The sequence below is a fragment of the Chelonoidis abingdonii genome, chromosome 4, assembly GCF_003597395.2.
Source record: "Chelonoidis abingdonii isolate Lonesome George chromosome 4, CheloAbing_2.0, whole genome shotgun sequence".
Lineage (NCBI taxonomy): Eukaryota > Metazoa > Chordata > Testudines > Testudinidae > Chelonoidis > Chelonoidis abingdonii.
Genome location: NC_133772.1, coordinates 4,409,116 through 4,431,677, shown reverse-complemented (window position 1 = coordinate 4,431,677; position 22,562 = coordinate 4,409,116). Strand labels below are relative to the sequence as shown.

Genomic DNA, 22,562 nt, shown 5'->3' with positions numbered 1-22,562 from the left:
GTGTCCACAATATAACTTAATAACATGGGGTACAGCTATTTCAGTGAGACCAGTGCCTGCAGCAACTTACACAAGCATTCCATAAAGTCTAAACACTACACACATTTGTCAAAATCTAGTACCTAATTTATCAATTTTAACACACAAGTGAGCCAGACTGGTTCCCAGCTGTGCATGTGTCAGTGTGCAGTGAGGTCTGGGGGCCTGGGCATGAGCTGGGAGCTGTTCTGCCAGAGTCACAGATGGGTTTTAATGTGGCCAAATGCAGAGCTGTACCTCCAGGACCAACAAGACTATCTTCGACATTTACTGGATGGGGTGACTGGAAAGCAGTGACACTGGAAAGCTCGTAGGGGGTGTGGTTAGGGCTGTAGGCATGTCATGGTACTAAAACAATCTGCTGCGGTGGAGCAGACATCACCAGTGTGGTGCTCTGCTCTGTTAATGTGGCCAAATGCAGAGCTGTACATCCAGGACCAACGAGACTATCTATGACATATTTACCGGATGGGGTGACTGGAAAGCAGTGTCTCTGGAAAGCTCGTAGGGGGTGTGGTTAGGGCTGTAGGCATGTCATGGTACTAAAACAGTCTGCTGCGGTGGAGCCTGACGCTCTAAGAATATGTCATGTAAATTGCACCTATTAAGGAAAATATAGTAGCAGATTCCCTGTCCTGCAATGAGGGTTCTGAGCCAATGCCTACAGATCAGCCAGTGATTGACCCTCCGCAGCTTTGCAAGAGAGAATGGGTGACCCTGGGAGCCCCTCGGTGTCACCTGGCAGAGGACCCCCCATACCATAACTCATACCAGGCCTGATGCACTCACTGCCCGCAACACACTGTTATAATACCTTCCACGACATTTTTTATGTAAACTAGTGACACACTGGGCACAAAAATCCACTGTGTGATGTACATAGGGGTTGTGTTCAGAGTTACAGATGTGTGCCGGAAATATGTTCTTGGAATGTGTTTGGGAGGAAGTGCCTGCCCTGAGTCTGTCCTAGACAAAGGAATATGGATTTACCTGTGCCACCGGCAGGCCAAAGATAATGAAAATACATTGACATAGAAGTTAAATGAACCAATTGAGCTAACAAGCAATGGAGGGAAGAGCTTAGTGAGCTCACCGGGGGACAGAGTCTGGCACTCCTGGCAATCATCTTGGCTCTTAAGGCAGAGAAAATGGGCTTTGGGGAAGTATAAGGAGACCCAAAAGACATTCTAGTTTCCAGCACATTGAGGACAACACCCTCTGATTCTGTGGCCACTGGGACCCTGGACCTGGGGAGAGCTAGAGATGCTGGTAACTGGGCTTAAGTGAGAAAACTACTCAAAGAAAGATTGTAACTCACTATGATTAAGTTTTAGGCCCTTGAAAGTGTGTTTGGTTCATAGCCAGACCTGTCCTTTTTTCTCTTACTTAGTATCACTTAAATCTCTGTTCTTTGTTAAATAATTTAGTTTTACTACAAATCATCTCTGTGCTGTTGTACTGACGTATGAAGAGAGTCCTCAGCTAAGCTAACAGGCTGGTGTGTGCACTCTGTCTCTTCAGAGGCAGCAAAGAAAAATTTCTGTGAGTGTCCAGGGAGAGGGACTGGACACTGCAGAGAAATGTGTCTGGGGAACTCAGGAACTGGGGTCACTGACTATTACCAGCAAGGCAAGGTAAAGACTGGCAGAGCCTTGAGGAGTTGGCTGGAGAGGTGGACAGATGGGTGGCAGGGAGCTGCCACCCAGTCTAATCTCCAGTAAAGCTCACTCCTTTTAAGACAGAGGGGTGACACAGTGGCACACAGTTGTTGGTGTCCTGTAAAGAACATCTCACCCGTAGGCAGCTACATCTCAGAGTAGGGCAAGGGATCCGTGTATAAATGCTCAGCAGGACCAGTGCAACCCATTAGGCGACCTAGGTGGTCACCTAAGGTGCTAACATTTCAGGGGTGGTGACTGCGGCCGGATGTTCGGCCGCCCCGGTCATCGGTAGTATTTCATGGGCGGAACCTCCGTCGCGGGTGCCATTTCAGGGGCAGGACCTTCCGCTGCCTAGGGTGCCAAAAAGGCTGGCGGCACTCCTGATGCTCAGCCTGGAAATTGTGTTTGCTTTTGTGCAAGTTTGAAGGCACAAGGAGATGAATGAGGGTCCTGCTGTCTACTTTTTGAATTGGGAACAGGGTCCTGGCTCTCGGTGTGGTTTTGTTACTTCCCCTTCTGTCGTGCGATCAGATGCCCCAGGCCGGTTTCAGATAAGAATTGGGGAAATCAGAAGCCAGGCTGCCTCACTAGTTCCCCATTTTTCTGAAATGACCGTCTCCCCTCCATGTTTTTCTTTCCATTTCTGCATGTTCTGACAAAATATGTCAGACAAAAAGAACGATCAAAGACAGCCGAGCTCCACAGCTCAGTGGAGAAGATGAGCTGATAACAGAAGATAAGAAGGCAGTGTTGCTCAATGCCTACTTTGCTTCGGTCATCTCACAAAAAATAATATGTGACCGGATGACTAGCGAAGTTACCACAGACCATAAAGGGGAAGGGATGCCAATCAGGATAAGTAAAGAACACATCAGAGCTCTTCTGGCCAATGTGAATGAATTCAAATCAGCAGAGCCAGATGCTATTCACTGGAGGGTACTGAAGCAATATTTCCAACCACTCCTGTTCAAAAATCATGAGGCAGGCTCACCAAAAATTGTGAGATTGTTTTTAAAATCATGAGATTTGGTAAAAACAGGAAATTTTGAGTTCTTTTTATTTGCCTTCTGCATTTTGAACCTTTAGGCTGCACTGGGGTCACATTTTGAAGCTTTCTCCACAGCCACAAGGGCTATAAATGTACTTTTTCTTTAAGAATGAAGGCTGAAATCATCACATATCCACTTGACTCCAGGAGCTGGGGCTATAAGGAAAACAATAATTGTTATGAACCTTATGACAAAATCATAAGAGTTGGCAATTCTGCTGAAGAAATTAGCTGAAGAAACCTCAGTGCCACTAGCAATAATATTTACAAATTTGTGGATGACAGGAGAGATCCCGGAAGACTTGGGAAGGGCTAATGTGGTGCCCATCCTTAAAGAGGGGGAAAAGGAGGAGCTGGGAAACCATAGACCAGTCAGCCTGACTTCGATACCTGGGAAGGTACTAGAGTAATGTATAAAACATTCAATTTGCAAATACCTGGAGGATGATGGGGTAATCGATAGCAGCCAGCATGGAGTTTCCAAGAACAAATCATGCCAAACCAGCTTGATTTCCTTCTTTGATAGGGTAGCTAGTTTGGTGGATGGGGGAATGTGGTGCACATAATATACCTGGATTTCAGCAAGGCTTTTACACGGTACCACATGATATTCTCATAAGTAAACTGGAGAAATGCAGTCTCGGCAGAACTACCATTAAACGGATACAAAATTGGTTCAACCACCACAAACAAAGAGTATCTATTAATGGAATGATGTCAGATTGGAGGGAGGTCTCAAGTGGGATTCCACAAGGATCTGTTCTGGACCCGGTGTTGTTAAACGTCTTTATTAATGATATAGGAATTGAAAGCTTACTGATCAAATCTGCAGATGACACAAAGCTTGGGGGCGAGGGAGGAAGTTGCCAATACTTTTAAGGATAGAGCTAAAATTCAGAGGGATCTTGATAACTTGTTGAACTGGGGTATAGACAACAAAATGAAATTCAACAAAGACAAATATAAAGTGCTACACATAGGGAAGAAAAACCAAGTGCACAAATACAGAATGGGGGGGAACTGGATTGGCAGCAGCATTGCTGAGAAGGATCTGGGAGTTGTGGTAGATCACAACCACAACATGTGTCAGAAAAGCAATGCTGTTGCAAAAAAAGCAAATGCTCTTTTAGGTTACATAGCATGCAAGTTATGGGAGGTGATAGTACCACTCTACTCGGTGCTGAGTAGGCCTCAGCTGGAGAACTGTTCCCAATTCAATTTTGGTCCCAGCTGTACAGAATGGATACAGAGAAACTGGAAAGGATCCAGAGACTAGCAAGAAAGATGATATAAGGGGTGTAATGCAAGTCATACAAGCAAAGGCTGAAGGAACTGGGTATGTTTAAGCTTGGAGAAGAGGAGAATAAGGGGGGACATGATGATGGTCTTCAAATACTTGAAAGGCTGCCATAAAAATGTGGAGAAAACTTGTTCTCTCTTGCCACAGAGGGCAGGACAAGAGGCAATGGGTTCAAGCTACGGCACAGTAGGTTTAGATTAAATCTCAGGAAAAACTTCCTAACTGTAAGAACAGTAGGACAATGGAACAGCCCTGCCTAGGGAGGCCATGGAATCTCCTTCACTGGAGTTTTTCAAAAGGAGGCTGGAGCCATCTGTCCTAGATGGCTTAGACACAACAAATCTTGCATCTTGGCAGGGGGTTAGACCAGATGGCCGTTGTGGTCCCTGATAACCCTATGGTTCTATGTTCCTCTGGACCGCTGAGTGAATGGGAATCAACCACATCTGGGATGGGGCGTGGGGACTGTTTATATAGTCATCACTTGACTGGCGCTGAGATGCAGCCACTGGGAGGGTGGACCACAGGGGCTGGTTAGCCATCACCCAGCAACGCAACTTAGAAGAAGTGAAACCCACTGTGCTGTTAAAACCTACTCTGCTCCCCGAGTTTCCTCCATCATGGCCATGGCCTAGCAGAGCCCTGCTTCACTCCTGTGAGTTGCAACAGGGTGCAGCTGCCAAGGGGCTCAGGTATGAGCTTCTCACTGGTGCAGATCAGGTGGGAGCCCTCTGGCCTTCTCACGCCGAGCAGCTCACAGCCAAAGGGGAGGCACTGGCCCAGAGGAGTTTGCTCCTGTGGGAACGGCTGGGTGGGAACATTTGTCTAGTGGTCATCACTGGGTTTAAGAAAAGTGTGTGTGGTTGTGTGAGTGCAGGAGTGTGTGGGATTGTGACTACCTGTGTCTGGTTGTTTCTGTCATATTGTGAGTGCGATTATAATGGTGTCTAACGGTGCATGTTTTTGGATGACAGTGTTTTGTGTGTGTGATTTGTGTGTCTCAGTATTGTTGTGTGTCTAGCTCTGGCTCAGTACAGTTGTGTATATGTGTTTGTGTGTTTAGCTCTGTGTGTGTCTCACTGCAGTTGTGTATCTCTGTCTAATTGTGCATGTGTCTGTCTATCTCTGTGTAGTTGTGTGTGTCTCTCTCTCAGTGTAGGGGTATTTCTCTGTCTAGATTTCTCTGTCTAGTGTTTTTGTGTCTGTCTAGTTGCTTGCCTCCATGTGTGTATGTTTGCCTTGTGTGTGCATCTCTCTCTCTCTCTCTCTCTCTCAATGTAGAGGTATATGTCTGTATATCTCAGTGTAGTTGTTTGCATCTGTGTAGTTGTGTGTGTCTGTTTCAGTGTAGGTGTGGTTTTTGTCTCTTGGTGAAGTGTGTGTGTGTGTAAGTAACAGGGTGCTCGCTAGGAGAAACAAGCCAGGCCCCTGTTAGCCCTGTTCCAGAGGAAGAAGGATTAGTTGGGCTTGCTGAGGGGCCACGCCCTAATTACCAGAGTGGATCCACATGCAGGCCTGGGTAGCCAGGCTGCACGATAAAGCTGGCTAAGAGACAGGAAGCAGAGGAGACAGGAAAGGGAAGAGTGTGGTCTTCAGATCCTGGCTGGTTGTGATGTTAGCAGTCTCCCAGAGTGTTGGCCTCTGTAAATAATAGGTGGTGGGAATGGACACAAACAAAGAAGGACACAGGTGCTGCACTTCAGTTGGTCTCTGACTGCATTTCTGGAGGGGCTGAGAGCAGGCACTGCTACAGTGTGTCTGACTAGTTGTTTGTCTCAGTGTCACTTTCTTATCAGTGTTGCTTTCTTTCTTCCACCTCCTCATAACACGCTCTCCTTCCTCTGGTCAGTGTTTCTCTCTTTTTGGGTATCACTTCTCTTTCCTCTGCATTCTGCTGCATCCTCTCCAGGCAGTGTCCTTGAACCTCTCACTCCCTGCTCCACACACACCCCTCAGCCAGCACAGGATGGATGCCCTGCCTCTGCTCTTCTACCTGTGTGCAGGTAAGTGCCAGCCAGAGGGACTGGGAAAAGCTGGACTCCTCCACATGGGTGCCTGGTGAGTAACCCTCTGGCAGGTGGATGGGAACAACTGGACAGGACTCCTGGGTCCTATCCCCAGCTGGCTCTGGGAGTGTGTGCGGAGTGGGGTATGGTGGGTTACAAAAGGGCACCTGTGCATCAGGACTCCTCCTGGATTCTCTCCTCAGACTGTGGAGGGGAATGGGGCTGTCATGGTTTAGAGGGGAGATGGTGTGGGGCTGATAAACAGGACTCCTAGGTTCTGTTCCCTCTAGACTCTCTGGGATGGGAGTGGGTCACAGGTGTGACTCCCCTTCTCTGTGTGTGTGGGTGCTCTGTAAGATGTGGGGGCAGGTCCAGCAGATGTGATGTGGATGCAGTGTTTGCAATTGTGCAATCCTGCTATAAAACCACAGCTGCTTCCTCCTGCTTCAATGTCACATCTCTTTTGTCTGTGTGGCCTGGACCTATCAGGGAATGGAGGGGTCAGACTTTGAGGTGGCTGAGAGTGAGGGGGATGGACTGAGAAGGGGGTACAGACTGGGAGTTGGGGTCTGAAAAGGGAAGAATGGGGGAGGCTACCTCACTCCTTCCACACTCCTAGGACCATCTCAGTCCCCGTCTTTCCTCTTTACCCCTCCAGCCTCACCCACCTGCCCCATAATTCTGCACCCACTTTGCCCCATATCTGCTCCCCCTACAGCTCTGCAGAGTCTTTGCCCACCTCTCAGGGTTGGTGGCACCAGGGGGATTCTCCTTCCCAGGGCAGGGCTTGCAGGGACGGAGGGGGCAGAAGGGAGGAGAGCTGTGCATCGGAGAAGTTGGCTACGCTGTACATTTGGGATTCACTGATTGGCTGTTGGGTCTTTCTTGTGTGACATAAGTTTGGTGGGTCTCACGGCACAAGCTTACCAGGCCACCTTGCACTCATTGACAGACTTGGCAGAGAGATTGAGAACTGCCTGGGCCCAGGAGCTCCCAGCGCAATGCTGCGGCCCACCCTTAGATGCATGAATGGGGGAATCTCAAGTAGGAATAAAGAGGGCCTACTCCCTCTGTATTTGGCAGTGGTGCGAGTGCTGCTGGAATCCTGTGTCCAGTTCTGGTGCCAACAGTTCATGAAGGATGTTGATACATTGCACAGGGGTCAGAGAAGAGGCATGAGAATGATTAGAAAATTTGCCTGATGGTGATTGTCACGGAGTCTGGGGGAGTCCGGCCCTGCACCCCTCTTCCTGGAACCCACAGTGACTTTTAGCCAGCCAGTAAAACAGAAGGTTTATTGGACAACAGGAACACAGGTTACAGCAGAGCTTGCTGGCACAGTCAGGACCCCTCAATCGAGTCCTTCTGGGCTTTCAGGGTGCTTGGATCCCAGCTAGGATACCCTGAATTCCTCCCCACAGCCCCAAACCCAAACTGCAAAACTACTCCCCTCCTCCCACACACCTTCCCGGGCAAAGGACTTGATCTTTCCCCTCCCTTACCTAGCTCAGGTTACAGGTTCCGGTATCGTCCATCCCCTAAAGTCCTCCCCTGCTCTCCCATTCCCCACACAGACAGCCCCTACTCCATCACATCTCTTCCTCCTTCGGAACTGAACTGAGCGGGGTCACTCTGCCCAGTGGCCTGGGGAAGTTCAGGGTCCCCTCTCCGGGACAACACATCCGCTATCAAGGTTGGCACTTCCCTTCACATGGACCAACGTCCATGTCATAGTCCTGCAGAGCAGGCTCCACCTCAGGAGCTTGGCGTTGGCTCCTTTCATCTGGTGTGCAGCCAGGTCAGGGGAGAGTGGTCGGTGTACACGGTGAAGTGTCGCCAAAGAGATATGGCTCTAGCTTCTTAAGGGCCCACACCATGGCCAGGCATTCCTTCTCGATGGCCGTGTAGTTTTGCTCCCCGGGTAGCAGCTTCTTGCTCAGCGTACACGAAATGGGTGTCTCTCCCCTTTTCATCCTCCTGCATTAACACCTGCCCCCAGTCCGTGTCTGAGGCGTCGGTGAACACCATAAAGGTTTTGTCAAAATCTGGGTTTGCCAGAACTGGGCCACTAACCAGAGCCTCCTTCAGCGCCGGAAAGCCTCCTGGCACTGCTCGGTCCAGATTCACCTTGTCTGGCTTCCCCTTTTTGCACAGTTCAGTGATGGGGCCGGCTATGGCACTAAAGTGGGGCACGAACCTTCGATAGTACCCCTGCCATCCAATAAAGGCCTGGACCTGCTTTTTGGTTTGGGGAGCAGGCCAGTCTCTGATCACCTCCACCTTGGCCTGGTTCCGGCTTCAGGCCAGCCGCTCCCCACCCGATGGCCCAGGTAAGATACTTCAGCCATCCCCCCACCTTGCACTTCTCAGCTTTACGGTTAACCCAGCCTTTCGGAGTCGGTCCAGGACTTGTTAACCTGGACACGTGGTCCTCCCAGGTCTGGCTGAGACGCAGATGTCAGTCAATATAGCCACGGCAAAAAATCTCCATCCCCCCTCAGTAGCTGATCCACAGGCGCTGGTAAGGTGGCCGGCGCTCCCTTGAGGCCAAAGGCAGGGTCAGAAAACTCGTAGAGCCCCAGAGGGGTGATAAAGGCCGATTTCAGCCTGGCATCTGCGTCCAGCGGCAATTGCCGTAGCTAGCCCTACTTTGGTAAGATCCCTGGTGGTGAGGTACGAGCACCTCCCAGCTTGTCTAGGAGCTCGTCAGGCCTGGGCATGGGGTAGGCATCAGAGGCCATGCGGTGATGGCATTGAGCTTTTCGTATATCGTCCACTAGAAGGTCGGATTGACCCATCCTTCTTGGGGACCAGCACCACTGGCGAGGCCAAGGGCTGGAAGACTGCTGGATCACCCCCAAAGCAGCATGTCCCTGACCTCTCTGTTCAGATCCTGGGCAGTTTTACCAGTGACCCGAAAAGGGGAGCATCTTATAGGGGGGATGTGACCCGGTCTCCACCCTGTGGACAGTCAAATTAGTGCGTCCAGGCTGGTTGGAAAACAGCTGTCGCGTACTATGTGCAGCACCCCCCTGATCTCAGCGTGCTGGGCCAGGGTCAGCTGATCAGAGAGAGGGAATCGCCTCCAGGGGAACCAGCTTTTGTCCCAGGAATAGATCCACTAAAGGGTCATCTCCTGCCCCTCCCAGTGTCCACACATATGGCCAACACCCATTCCCCTGTCATAGTATGGTTTCATGTTCACATGTTAACACGACGGTGATTGTGCCCGTTTTGACAGCTCCACCACATAGTTTACCTATTCAGTTGCTTGATAACCTTGAGGGGCCCTTCCCAGGCTGGCGTGTGTGTTGTTTCTTCTCACGGGGGATGAAAACCATCACCTGATCCCGGCTGGCAAAGGCACGGGCCACGGTGTCCGTGTGCGGTCCATACCAGACCTTCTGCTTCCTCTGGCTCAGGGCCAGCTTCTCACTGGGCCAGGCCCTGGAGCTCAGCCAGTTCTTTCCCGGAAAGTCAGGGACATTACATCCACCACTGATTCTCCCTCGGGAGTGGCCTCTCCCTCCATTCGTATCTCTCATTAGAGTCTAGGGCCCCCTACCCGCCTTTCCAATTACATATTCTAGTTCGAAAGTGCAAAAATCCGGTAGATTCCTGGGTACCTCCCTGTATGTCTGAATCACAGCGTGGGGTAAGTACTTGTCCTCCAGTCCGTGGTGCTGGGTTCATCGTAAATGTTTTATAGCATCATCTTCAGCATCTCCATTGAACCTTTTTCCAACCAGCCCGTTGGACTGGGGGTGATACGCTGAGTCTAGCTGTGCTGGACCCAACATTGTCGTGCCATATGAGGAACCGGAGCATTTCCTCGACATTGAAATTGGACCCTGATCCGTTAAGACTCCTTGGGAACCCCACCCGGCTGAAATTGATCAGCAGCGCATTCTGCCACCTGTGCTGGCTTCGATAGAGGACAAGGCCACCGCCTCCGGGTTCGCGAATGGCAAAATCCAACTACCACCAGGGATGTATTTCTTCCCTGACCGGGTCGTCTTGCTGAGAGGTCCCACTATGTCCATGGCCAACCTTCTGGAAAGGTTCTTCTATGATGGGTAAAGGCCTCAAGCCGGTTCCCCTTTGTCCCGGGCCTTCCCCACCTCTGGGCAGGGGGTCAACAGGATTTGGCAGTACTGTTCGGACCTGGGTAAAAGACCCCAGGCCAGTAAAAGTTCTGTAGCAGCCTCTGCTGGTGTTGCCAGATTCCCTGGTGCCCTGCAGAGAGGGATATCATGGGCCAGCGTACAGCAGTGCTTTTGTGACACAACTTCTGGGGACCACTCAGACTGTTCCTCCTGATCCCCCATGACTCTACTTCCCCTGCGGGGTGCCCATTCTTGGTATATAGGAGCCCCTTCTCCACAGGAACCTCTCCTTGCAACCTTCTCCTCACTGGTCTGCTTACCACACTAAGGTAGCCACGGTCCCTTGGCCTTCCGCAAGGAGGGATCTTTCTGCAACTCGGCCTGGAACTCACAGCTTGGACAGGGATGGGGACCCAGCTTCTTCTCTTGCTGGGCTGGGTTCTGAGGCCGCTCGCCCTCTCTGAGCCGTGCCTCTGGGCGTTCCCCGTCCCCCAGGTTTAGGGGTCCTTGCACCTCGGGCCGAGTACCCTCCCCGTTGTGGGGCGCGAGGGCCCCTTTGCACCGACTCTGGACTTTGAGTAGTTCACGACCAGGGGCCACTCTGGGTGTACTAGGCCAGGTCCTCGATGTCCCCTCCCATTAACACGTCTGTGGGCAAATGGGGGTGTACCACCCCTCACGTCCTTTGGGCCCTCCTTGGCCTCCCACTTCAGATGCTTACTCTGCGCCACGTGGCACCTTGAATGGGGTCCCGCCCATGCCCATCAGGGTCAGGTAAGCTGTCGGGCACCATCCGATCTCGGGCTACCACCTTGGCCGGGCAAGCCGTCACCTCCGCCTGGTGTCCCAGTAACCCAGTTGATCTCCCTCCCATCTACCTCCAGGAAAACAAGGGCACTCTTTCCGGAGGGGCAGCCCCGCGCCCACCCAGCTAAACCCAAAACCCGGAGGCCTGGAGCATTCCAGCTTCCCCCAGAGGAGCTGAGCTGGGGACCTCATTCCCTCCTTCACAGGTGGTATGCTGCTAGCCCCCCTTTCCTGGGAATGTATAAGGCCCCTTCCTCCGATTGGGTTTTTACCCAGTCCACCCTCTTGCGGGGTGGGTCTGTCTTGGGTCTGTCCCTGAGCTTGCGGCACTGGGCCCGTATATGGCCTCGTTGCCACATTATATAGCAGGCATGTCTCGTGGGTCCCTTGAGTGGGTCAGAGGGACCTGACACATGGATGTTCCCCTTTTTGGGGAGGTTTCTCCAATAGGCCCTGCTTGGCGGTCCCATTGATGACTCCTCTGGCGCTGAGCGGGCCTGCTCCTTTTGAAGACTCCTTCCCTTCTCCCCTGCCGAGCTGTTCCACAACTTGGATCTGCCAGGCTGGCCTGCTCGTTGCTGCGGGTTCTTCCGGCTTCTGGTCCATTCAACCACAGCCTCAGGTCGACGGGCACTGGCTCAATACAGGTGCTCCCAGTACCTGAATTAGGTCAAGCAGGTCCTCTTTAGTTTGGAGCCCAGGTCTGTTCCATTGCGTGGCCTACCCCTGCGCTCGGTTGGACCAGTTGTAGGTATGTGATCTCACGGGTTTTACGCTGACTCCGGAACCCTTTTCTTTTCCGGTACATCTCAGGAGTCAGCCCAAACTCGCGGAGCAGGTCCTGTTTGAACAGTTTGTAGTCCCCCGCCTCCACCCCTTTCAGTCGGCTGTACACCTCCACGGCTGTGGAGTCCAGTAAGGGGGTGAGAACTGCGATTCTGTCTGCAAGGCCAACCCTGTGCAGCTCGCAGGCATTCTCAAAGGCCGTCAGGAAGGTATCTATGTCCTCCCCCTCCTTACGCCGGCACAGTAAGTGCTTATCAAAGCTCTTTGTAGGCTTGGGTCCCCCCTCACTCACCGCAGCCGGGGCCTCACTGCTCTTCAGCCCGGTCAGCTCCAGCTCATGTTTACGCTGTTTCTCCTTCTCCTCCAGCTCACTCTGGCGCTGGTTCTCCTCAAGCTGGTGCTGGTTTGCCTCATGTTTGCGCTGTTTCGCCTTCTCCTCCAGCTCTTGCCTCTTTAACTTGAGCTCCTCCCATCTCAGCTCCCTTTCATATTCCAGCCGCATCCGCTCCACGGATGCCGAGTGTCGCCGGGAGGATCCCCTGCTGGGGGGTGAGCTTCTCTGGCTGGATCCCCTGCTGGCCGGGGGGGTCACAGTGCCCTCAGTATTCGCTGGGCTCCTCCCCACCCTTCCCCTAGGCTTAGGAAGGGGGGGTCTCGGGAAGCCCTCGTCCACCGGCTGACCACTCCCAGCGGGGACAGACTCTGGTGCCTGTGCTGCATCTGCCAGGCTGCTTCGCTCAGAGACAGGGCTCTGTTCATTCATGCGGTCTCCCTGCTCCAGCTGGGCAATCAGCTGGTCCTTGGTCAGCCTCCCTGTGCGCAGCCCCCACTGCTTGCACAACTCCAGCAGGTCACACTTGTGCCGCTTGGCATACATCTTCCTGCTGGCCACTCACAGGTCGGGGTGCTCACCGCTCCCCATGGTTTCCAGGGGGACCCCTAGTGCACTAGCCCTTCTTGAGGTCACCACCTTTCTGCCAGGGTCGAGCTGCAGACTCCTCCGCCCTGGGACTGCTCACTGCAATCCCCCGGGGGACCCTGTTACTGCAAAGTCCTCACTGGGCACACACTCCCCAGGGGTTAACCACCCCTTTGTTTTACTGCTCCCCAGTCACTTACTGCAGGAAGCGCCGTCCACGGGGTGCACTATATCCCATTTTTACCACCAGTTGTCACGGAGTCTGGGGGAGTCCGGCCCTGCACCCCTTTTCCTGGAACCCACAGTGACTTTTAGCCAGCCAGTAAAACAGAAGGTTTATTGGACAACAGGAACGCAGGTTACAGCAGAGCTTGCAGGCACAGTCAGGACCCCTCAATCGAGTCCTTCTGGGCTTTCAGGGTGCTTGGATCCCAGCTAGGATACCCTGAATTCCTCCCCACAGCCCCAAACCCAAACTGCAAAACTACTCCCCTCCTCCCACACCCTTCCTTTGTCCTCCTTCCCTGGCAAAGGACTTGACGTTTCCCCTCCCTTACCTCGCTCAGGTTACAGGTTCCGGTATCGTCCATCTCCTAAAGTCCTCCCCTGCTCTCCCATTCCCCACGCAGACAGCCCCTGTTCCATCACAGTGATAAGGAACAAATATTTGGCGACAGGCTCTTCAGTCTAGCAGAGAAAAGTCTAACATGCTCCCATGGCTGGAAGCTGAAGCTAGACAAATTCAGACTAGAAATAAGGTGTAACATTTTTAACAGTGAGAGTTATTAACTCCCAGAACAATTTACCAAGGGTTGCGGTGGATTCTCCACCACTGGATGTTTCTCTACATGTTCTGGTCTGGTTCAGTTCAGGGAAGTCTTCTGGCTCGTGTTACACAGGATGTCAGGCTAGGTGACCACAGTGGTTCCTTCTGGCAGTACATTCTGTAAATCTATGAAGGCTGATTTGCAAGAAATGGCAATCAAGGGCTAGACATAAGGGAAGTTTTACTGAGCTGCTGGGGGAGGGGTGCTGGGAGTCAGGACTCCTGGGTTCTATCCCCAGCTTTGGGAGGGGAGTGGGATCTAGTGGCTTAAAGCAGGGGGTCTCAGAGTCAGTCCTAGAAACAGGAGGGGCTGGTCCCTGAGCCCCCACCACTGCCCCCACTCTGCATAAGGGGAAGCTCTAAGGCATGGGTGTTTAACCCCTGCAGTGCTGGCACCGAGCCGTGGATTCAGCGTGGAGGTGGAGGGACCCATCACCTTCCAGAAGGCTGCCGCGGGGTTCGGGCAGACCGTGGTGCAGTTTGGGAGTGCCAGCACCGGGGGGTAAGGGCTGAGCATGGGCTCAGGACCCTACAGCTTTGTGCTTCACACCTAACCCATGAGGCCCATCTGACTGGGCTTCCCTTCCTGGGTCCCGCTTCCCTTCCTGGGTCCCACTCCCCTGGGTTTGACGGGGCATCCTCTGAGCCCCTCTCTGCTCTCTCTCTGCAGGCTGATCGTCGGGGCCCCGCTGCAGATGAGAGACATGAATGAAACCGGCAAAGTCTACAAGTGCGACCCGAGCTCCGGACAATGCCAGGAGATCCAAATCCAGAGTAGGGGCACCCTGTGCTGTGGGGTGCAGTGGGTTAGAGCAAGGGGTCTGGGAGTCAGGACTCCTGAGTTCTATCTCCAGCGCTGTGAGATCTAGTGGGTTGGAGTAGGGTGGTGATGGGGGGGCAGAATTGAGAGTCAGGACTCCTGGCTTCTATCCAGGGGGTGGGGTTTATTTGCTCACCCTGGTGTGCATCTTTCCCCTCTCAGGGCCCCCTGATGCTGTGAAGATGTCCCTTGGTTTGTCTCTGGCTGCCCGGGGCTCCCAGATCCTGGTAGGTACCGTGCATGGGGGGTATGGGTGCTGGGACTGAGGTTTGACACCATTCCATGGGAATGTCATGGGGCAGCTCCCCCCAAACGCCACTCCTCATGGCTGGTACTAACTGGGCCATGTCAGTGCAACTGGGGCACCTGGGCAGAGTTCATGACTGGGTGACATCTTTGTGATGCAACTGGGAGGGTGGGGAGGGGGGTCTTTGGTAACTCCCGTCTCCCGTAATTAGCAGCGTTGCGTAATGCTATGCTGGGGAAAGGTGGTCACCGGGTGATGTCGCCAAGGCAACAGTGACTGAACTGACTTAGCAGTGAGCATGGTGACCAGCTGACATCGCCATGGAGACAGTGGCTGTGCAATGATGTTGTGAGAGATGGAGATAACTAGGTGATGTTGCCATGGCGACCTTGACTGTGCACTGCCATAGCAGGGAGAGCTGTAAATGGTTGATGTAGCCATGGTAACAGTGATATTGTGCTGCAATAACAGGGAATGTGGTAACCAGGTGAAGTCCCCATGTCACTCCCCTGTGCCTTCTGAGAAACAAGTGCTGGGTCTTGGGGTCCCATCTGCCCTATGTGAGTCCCCTGTTCTGGCAGGAACTCTTTCTGCATGTCCATGGGGGAGCAGGCTCTGGGTCTCCCACACTGGGGCTCTACTCAGGAGAGCCCAGTGACCCCATTCCTCTCTTGTGCTTAGGTGTGCGGCCCCACAGTGCACCAGGCCTGCGGGGAGAACATGTATGTCAAAGGCTATTGCTTCCTCCTGGACCAGAGCCTCCAACAGCTCCGGCACATCCCGGACAGTCTACCAGGTGAGGGGCAGTCCAGGGGGTGGGGAACCAGAACTCAGGGGATGTGGAGGGGGGGGGAAGAGGGAGGAGGAGGAAGAGGTCTGATGTGGGGCAGCAGGGAGGGGACCCGGCTAGATGGGTCCATGGGCCTGTTCGAGGGTGGCGGGGAAGGGGTGGGATACCAGGCTATATGGGCAGATGTCTTGGCAGTTTCACTGCCATTTGGTGTCTCTTGGTCCATTTAGCTGAATTTTTCTGTGTATTCCCCCTGTTCCCCAGAGTGCCCCAAACGCCCCACAGATATCGTGTTCCTCATCGACGGCTCAGGCAGCATTAATTCCCGTGACTTTGAAACGATGAAGACGTTTGTCATCGAGGTCATAAGGCGTTTCCATGGCACTGATACGCTGGTAACTGGCAGCTGCTAATTCCAGATCCTTGAGCCACTGGCATTCCCTGCCCTGGGCAGGCAGGGCAGCATCAGAGGGTGCTGAGCTGCAGGGAGCGGGCTGGGGGAATCATACGGGGCCCTTTCCACTCACAGTTGTGTTGACCCCAATGCCCCAGCATCTCTTCTATTCTGACCACTCTTTCTCCACCCTACCCTGTTCCCCTTCTTGTCTCCCAGTTTGCCCTCATGCAGTTCTCCAGCATTTTCCAGGAGCACTTTGACTTCAACAAGTTCAAGAGCACCCACAACATAGATTCACTCGTCCATCAAGTTAGACAGCTCGAAGGAGCTACCTATACAGCCAAAGCCATCCAGAAAGTGGTGTAGGTACCTCCCCTTCCCCTACATGTGCTTTCCCTCCCAACCCACAGACATGGAGGCTGAAAGAACTAACCCCTCTGCCTGTGCCCCATTTCCAGGAAGGAGCTGTTCGTCTCATGGAAAGGATCCCGGGATGGAGCTGCCAGGATTCTCATTGTGGTAACAGACGGCATGGAAAAATGATTACCTTCAATACTCAACTGTGATTCCAGAGGCAGAGAGAGCTGGGATCATCCGCTACGCCATTGGGGTGAGACCTATCTATCATCATGCTCACCTGCAGAATCAGAGATTTGTTGGGACACTGCAACAAATTCAGCCATGCAGACATCGCTTGTAGTTGGATCTAAATGACCGGAAGTGCAAGGTTCATGTCCTCTAGGTCAGGCCTATCTATTGTGGACAGACTGTCTGCTGAAGATGGCAGTGGGCTGAGGTCCCACACACACCCTGGCAATTCCACCTCCACAACTGATCTCCCATTATGAGCTACCAGAACCTGCTGGGATATTTCTAAATTTTCTTCTACATCCCTCTGGGATAGTGGTTGAGCAGCCTCCTGGTTTGCCCTCCTTTCTCCTTCAATTAATCTGTTTGCCGACTCTCAATGCATTACAAAGGGGCACACCCTTGTGTCCTATATGAGAACAGACAAGTTATTTAGTTTCTTAATCACAGTGTAAGGTCCCCTCCGAAAAGAAGGAAGTTGGTGTTTTTATTCAGGCTGCTTTTTCCAGGTGTGTAACCAAAGCTTTTCTCCTTTGTGGATGGGCACAAAATTTTCCTGATGTCTTGTGCCTGTCTAGTAAGGCACAGCACTCACAACCTCCTGCTCGTTACCTTGGGAATTAGCTCTTCCAGCACTGGGGTGCCTTCTGCTGGCTGGTGTCTCTCCTGCTGTCACTACTTGTCTTACCACATATGTCAATGTAGGCCCCGTGTCCTCCCTGACTCACAGTGCCCCTTCTCTGGGGTACTGCCCCACAGCAGTGACCCCACACTCTGGGTCTCCCCTCCCAGAGGAACCCCAACCCCCTATACCCATCTTGCCTCAGTGGCTACTGCCAGTCATCATCTAGCCCCTTCTTTCAGGGGCAAACTGCAGTCTGAAATGGCTGCTCATCACTGGCAAGGGCTGAATCTGTTGCCTTTCTAACCCCACCTGCCTCCCTGCAGCCCTAGTACCTCCCCTGGACTTTAGCCAGGCCTCAGCCTGGGACTCACCAGGCCAGAGCTCCTCAGCTCTGCCTGCCCTTCCCCAGCACTGCTCTGTCTCAGGTACCCTGCTTGTTCTCGCAGGCAACCTGGTCCTCTCTGCTCCCCAGCTGGAGCAAGAGTCTTCTCTCAGCCTGCCCTTTTAACAGGGCCAGCTGTGCCCTAATTGGGTGCAACCACACTTGTGGCTGACCACCCAATCAACCTCCCTTGGCTGCTTTTAACCCCTTTCTGACTGGAACGGGGTGACTGCCCTGCTACCTCCCTCCCCCCACCTCCTCGAAATGCTCCAGCCTGTGGAACCCGGAGATGTCCTACCAGTCGCACTCGCTTCTCTTCGCTTTCCTTCAACTTCAGGGGCCAGGTCTTCCTTCTCCTTGTGGGCTTTCTGCAGCTCCACCTCCACTGTCCAGCCAGCCTGTTCCACGGCCGCCAGTCGCTTATGTAGGCTAGCATTTCCCCGGACCGTCAAACCTCAGAGTCTGGGTCCCCATCATAGCCTGCTCCCTCACAGCCTGGGTCCTGACCTCTGTCTCCGTTCCTCTGTCTGTGACCTCCCATGGGGCATGGTTCCCTGGCAGGTCTACCACCATCACCGCGTCATTGACCCTGCTGGTATTGGACCCCCCTGGGTCCTTAGGCACCTCTTCCTTCACCCCTTGTCCCTTGAGGGGGCAGTGCCTCTTAATATGGCCCTGCTCATGGCAGCCAAAGCAGGCTTCCTGCCTCTTCGCTACCTTAGCCCTTCACCTTGGGCCTGGATATGCCCACTGCATGTGTTCTTGTCACCCACAGGCCCAACATGTCCGTTGCCCCCTGGGTTTCCTCACCCAGCAGGCTCTCCGAGGCTTTTGCCCCTCCCACCAGTTGACTTGGTGGTCCTCCCCATAGGGGAGGAGAGCTGCGTTCCATCCAGGAGGAGCCTTTTCTCCCTGCTGCCACTAACCCTGCTGCAGCTTGCTTCTCACCCCTCCTCCCTGTCTCTCACCAGAACCGGGGGTTTTTAAAGTCACTGGCAGCCCTTAAATTGGACTCCGGGTGTCTGTAGTTAACCTGGGATAACCTCTTTTCAGTTCACAGGGAAAAGGGCCTTCCCCATCCCAGGGCTGATAAACCTGCCTCCCACCACTCTCCTATAGCCAGCAGGTCGGACTCTTTCACATATTCCTCCCTCACCCTGCTCCATGCTGTGGGGTTAGTCTACTTGGGCCGAGAAGCAGTGTACTCTTGACAGGTCATCACTGTTGCTGGGCCCGACGCCAGCCCTACGTTGCACCCTGAAGGAGAAGGGCTGTTGCGACAGGAACCATCTGGTTACCCTGGCATTTTGTATTTTGTTCCGGTGCATCCATTTCAGGGCAGCCCGGCCTGTAATGAGGATCAATCTCCGTCTGAGCAGGAAATAGCAGAGGCTTTCTGTGGCCTGTTTTACTGTGAGGCATTCCTTCTCCACTAGGGTGAACTTTCCTTCTCTGTGAAGGAGTTTCCTACTAAGGTATCAGACTGGATGTTCTTTGTCTCCTACCGTTTGAGACAGTATGGCTTCCCCACCTTTCTTCAGAGACGTCCATTTGTAGTACGAGCACCTTCTCAAAGTCTGGGGCTACTAGCACTGGGTTACCCACCAACACCACCTTTTGATTCTGGGCCAAGATTTTAGTCTCTAATCTTTTAGTAGGGCCATTTAGTATGAGGGGACTCCTCGTTTGGAGGGAACTAGATTTCTTCTGGTGTCAGCAGTGGCTGATAATTAATAGTCACCAATTTAACTCCTGCGATACAAATCTTCCCCTTCAATTGTTCTCCGTGGATCAGACTTAGTTCAGATCCTGAGTCTAACAGCATTGTAGTTTCCCAGCCGTCTGTCTCCAGACACATGGTAACAGGTATCGGGGAAGCTCTTCACAAGGGCCATGCTAGTAGATGTTGATGCAGTAGGTCCATCAGCAGCAACTTTCAGTTTCCCTGGTGTGGCATCTCTCTGCCTGGACAATTCCATCTCCAGTGCCTTTCTGCCCATATTGCCTGCAAATGCTATCTGGTCTGGGACCCACCTGGGAAACCATCTCTCTCATCTGACCCACAGGAGGCTGAAAATAAACAGCTGATATTTTTAAGGAAACCTCCATTCTGCTTCCTCATTCTGAACTCTAGGTTTATCCAGTTTATCCAGCAGGCTAGGAAGTTCCCCTTTTAAACCATTTATAAACTGGCATTTCACACATGATTTTCTCATGGTGTGACACTGGGCATATGCCCCTCTCTGCATTGCCACTCCCAGATTTGGAGAAACAGGTTCTGCTTCACTTTAGTCATCTCCCAGATAGGGTGATGCAGGGAAAACTCTGTCAAACAATCTATGTAATGCACACAAATAACTGTGCAGGGATTCCCACTCCGCTCACTTACCATTCCTTCCGGCATTTCAAAAGGACCATTCCCCCCTCCCGCAGAGCGGCAGAGAAGCATTTGCGTATTTGTCTGTAAGAGCCTGAGCCGCAGTGGGAAGCTAATGGTAAAATGCTTTGGCATCTCCATCCAAGAGCACTGCTAGGTACTGAACTGCTTTCTCATCCGTCCAGACATTCACGATGAACAACAGCTCAGCGTCTGTCAAGGGCTCACAGATTCCAGTTTCATCTGTGTGCCCAGTACATTTCTTCTCAGGCAAAAGTGTTTTGTGCCATCTTGAAGCTGCTGCTGCCACCAGTTGTAACACTTGCTTAAAGAAGCACAGAGACTTATTGGGACACTGCAGATACCAACACCAGCACACACAGGCAGGACTGAACTTCCAATCCCCCACCTCATTGGATCATTCAACAACATAACATACAAGACAACAATGTAACACTAAGATAAAGATCTAGCAGCATCTACTGGTGGAGATGCTGTCTACACTAATTATCTATCCCCATACCGCTCCGCACCCCAGTTCGTACCAGCCCCCTAATTCAAGGAAAACAAAGTATATCTTTAATAATGAAGAATCTCCCTGGTGGGAGCCCAGCAAACCTGGCATAAGTGCCAGAAAGGGAACAGAAAGGGATATGAGCCAGGAAACAAACAAACTGGATAAAGTGGGATTCATGTATAATTTAGTTCTGTGACAACCAGGGGGAAGCTGGGTCTGGAATCCTGGCCCTGTAACTCTGTGAAGATATGAGCTAAAAGGAGATGCTCCCCAAGCCTTGTAATAGAGCAGTATTAGGTCTTTTATACTGTCCAGGCACTGCAAGCACTAGGGGATGATAAAATAGCCATGTGTACGTGCGCACACACACAAACACTGGTGGGTATTTGTCCAGGGCTGTTGGCTGTGACTTACTGTGGTGACTGTGAAATGCTCGGGGAGATTAGAGAGGCTACAAAAACAGAACACTCAGTAATAATGGGGGATTTCAACTATCCCCATATTAACCGATACATGTCACCTCGGGACAGGCTGCAGAGATAGTCTGTAGACGCCATAAATGACTTATTGGAGCAGCTAGACCTGAAATCTGCAAAGGGATCACCTGATGAAATTAACAGGTAGCAGGTTTAAAACAAACAAAAGGAAGTATTTCTTCACACAACACACAGTCAACCTGTTGAACTCATTGCCAGGGGAAGCTGTGAAGGTCAAAAGTATAACTGGGTTCAAAAAAGAACTAGATAAATTCATGGAGGATTGGCCCTCAATGGCTGTTAGCCAAGAAGATCAGGGATGCTAACCCATGCTCTAGGTGTCCCTAAGCCTCTGACTGCCAGATGCTGGGATGGCACAACGGGATGGCTCACTTCTGCTTCCCTCTGAAGCATCTGGCAAAGGCCACATTTAGACAGGATACGGATCTAGATGGACCATTGGTCTGACCCAGTCTGGCCATGCTTATGTTCTTCTGTTTCTGTTCCCTGGTCTCTCCTGCACCTTTGCCTCATGAAGGTCGGCAATGCCTTCTCCTGGTATCATGGCCAGCAGGAGCTCCATGAGATCGCCTCTAATCCCACCGACGAGCACATCTTCCAGGTGAATGATTTTGATGCCCTCCGGGGCATCCAGAACCAGCTGCAGGAGAAGATCTTTGCCATTGAAGGTACTGGACTAGGGAGAAGCACTTCACTTGCCCTGGGGCTGTGTAAACAGGTTTCCGGGGTAGCGATGGGCCAGGGAGCTGCTTGGATTCTGTATCGCAAAGGGACCCAGGAACTATCCCTCTGGTGATAGGCAGAATGGACTCCTTAGAGTATCTGAGCTCCAGGGTGAAGTGCTAGCAATTGCTAGCAACTCTGGCTGCTCCTGTAATGTACTGCTCAGGGGCAGGAGCGGCTCTAGGCACCAGCAAAGCAAGCAGCTGCTTGGGGCAGCCCATTTGCAGGGGCAGCAGCTGGCAGGGATCCAGCCTGGGAGCTGAGAACCAACAGGGGGCCCTGGGAGCTGTAGTTCCTTGGTTAGCTCCCTGCCTATAGAGCCAGCCCTGGAGCAGACAAAGAACTGCCTTTCCCAGCATTCCCTTGGCAGCGATCAACAGGAAAGGGAGGGGGAGGGAGGTAGCTGAGACCTCATGCTGCAGCTAACTGTGAATGGAGAGCTGGCTGCTAGAAGGGGGGCAGTGTGAATGGGGGACAAGTGTGCCCAAGGAGTAGAAGGCTTTGGCCCAGATACCCCTTCAGAAGACACCCCAGCCTGGATAGGGATACTGAGTGACCTCACCTGGTAGCCCCCAAAGAAGGAATTGGGTGGACTAAATGGACAGTGCCCCTCTCTATCTGAAGCCAGCAAGGGAGGTTGTGGATCGCACCAGAATTAAAATGAAAAGTAAGGGAGGGGAGGCTCTGGACCTGGGCAGCTTTAGATACAGTACCAGGCACGCAGGAGGATTCCACTTCTGAGCCATGGAAGCGAGAATTGACTTTCCTTTCCAGATTTAGCTAATATCAGAAAGGAAATCTAGCACTGCCTTCCAGATTTGAACCCCTCAAAATTCAGGAGGGCTCAAGCTCAATTTGGGCAGCTGTTACTTCATTTCTCCCAAATCAAATATACTGATCCACTGTAACTTGCTGTAGAAAAAGTAGGATAAAATTGAGCAAGAAATGCTTGCCAGTGGTTATTAGGACTGGAATTACTATTTCAACAGCCATTGCTCTTTGTTAAAAGGAAGCCAATGATATTTCATTGTTTCTATGGGGAATTTGCCAAGAAGTGGAACAAAAGATAAATAAAGGCAACTCAAACTTTTCCTCATTTAT

At 52.3% G+C, this 22,562-nt stretch overlaps 1 protein-coding gene across 1 annotated transcript in view; it reads left to right on the top strand.

Annotated features, from left to right (window-relative positions):
• The first annotated feature begins 5,915 nt into the window (after positions 1-5,915).
• Positions 5,916-22,562, top strand: part of LOC116815076 (integrin alpha-D-like) — a 34,653-nt gene continuing 18,006 nt past the window's right edge. The window contains 10 exon segments of the mRNA XM_075064694.1: positions 5,916-6,051; positions 13,886-14,000; positions 14,169-14,272; positions 14,481-14,545; positions 15,247-15,361; positions 15,620-15,750; positions 15,969-16,114; positions 16,211-16,291; positions 16,293-16,362; positions 21,256-21,406. Coding sequence (XP_074920795.1) covers positions 6,015-6,051; positions 13,886-14,000; positions 14,169-14,272; positions 14,481-14,545; positions 15,247-15,361; positions 15,620-15,750; positions 15,969-16,114; positions 16,211-16,291; positions 16,293-16,362; positions 21,256-21,406 — 1,015 coding nt within the window. The 5' untranslated portion in view covers positions 5,916-6,014.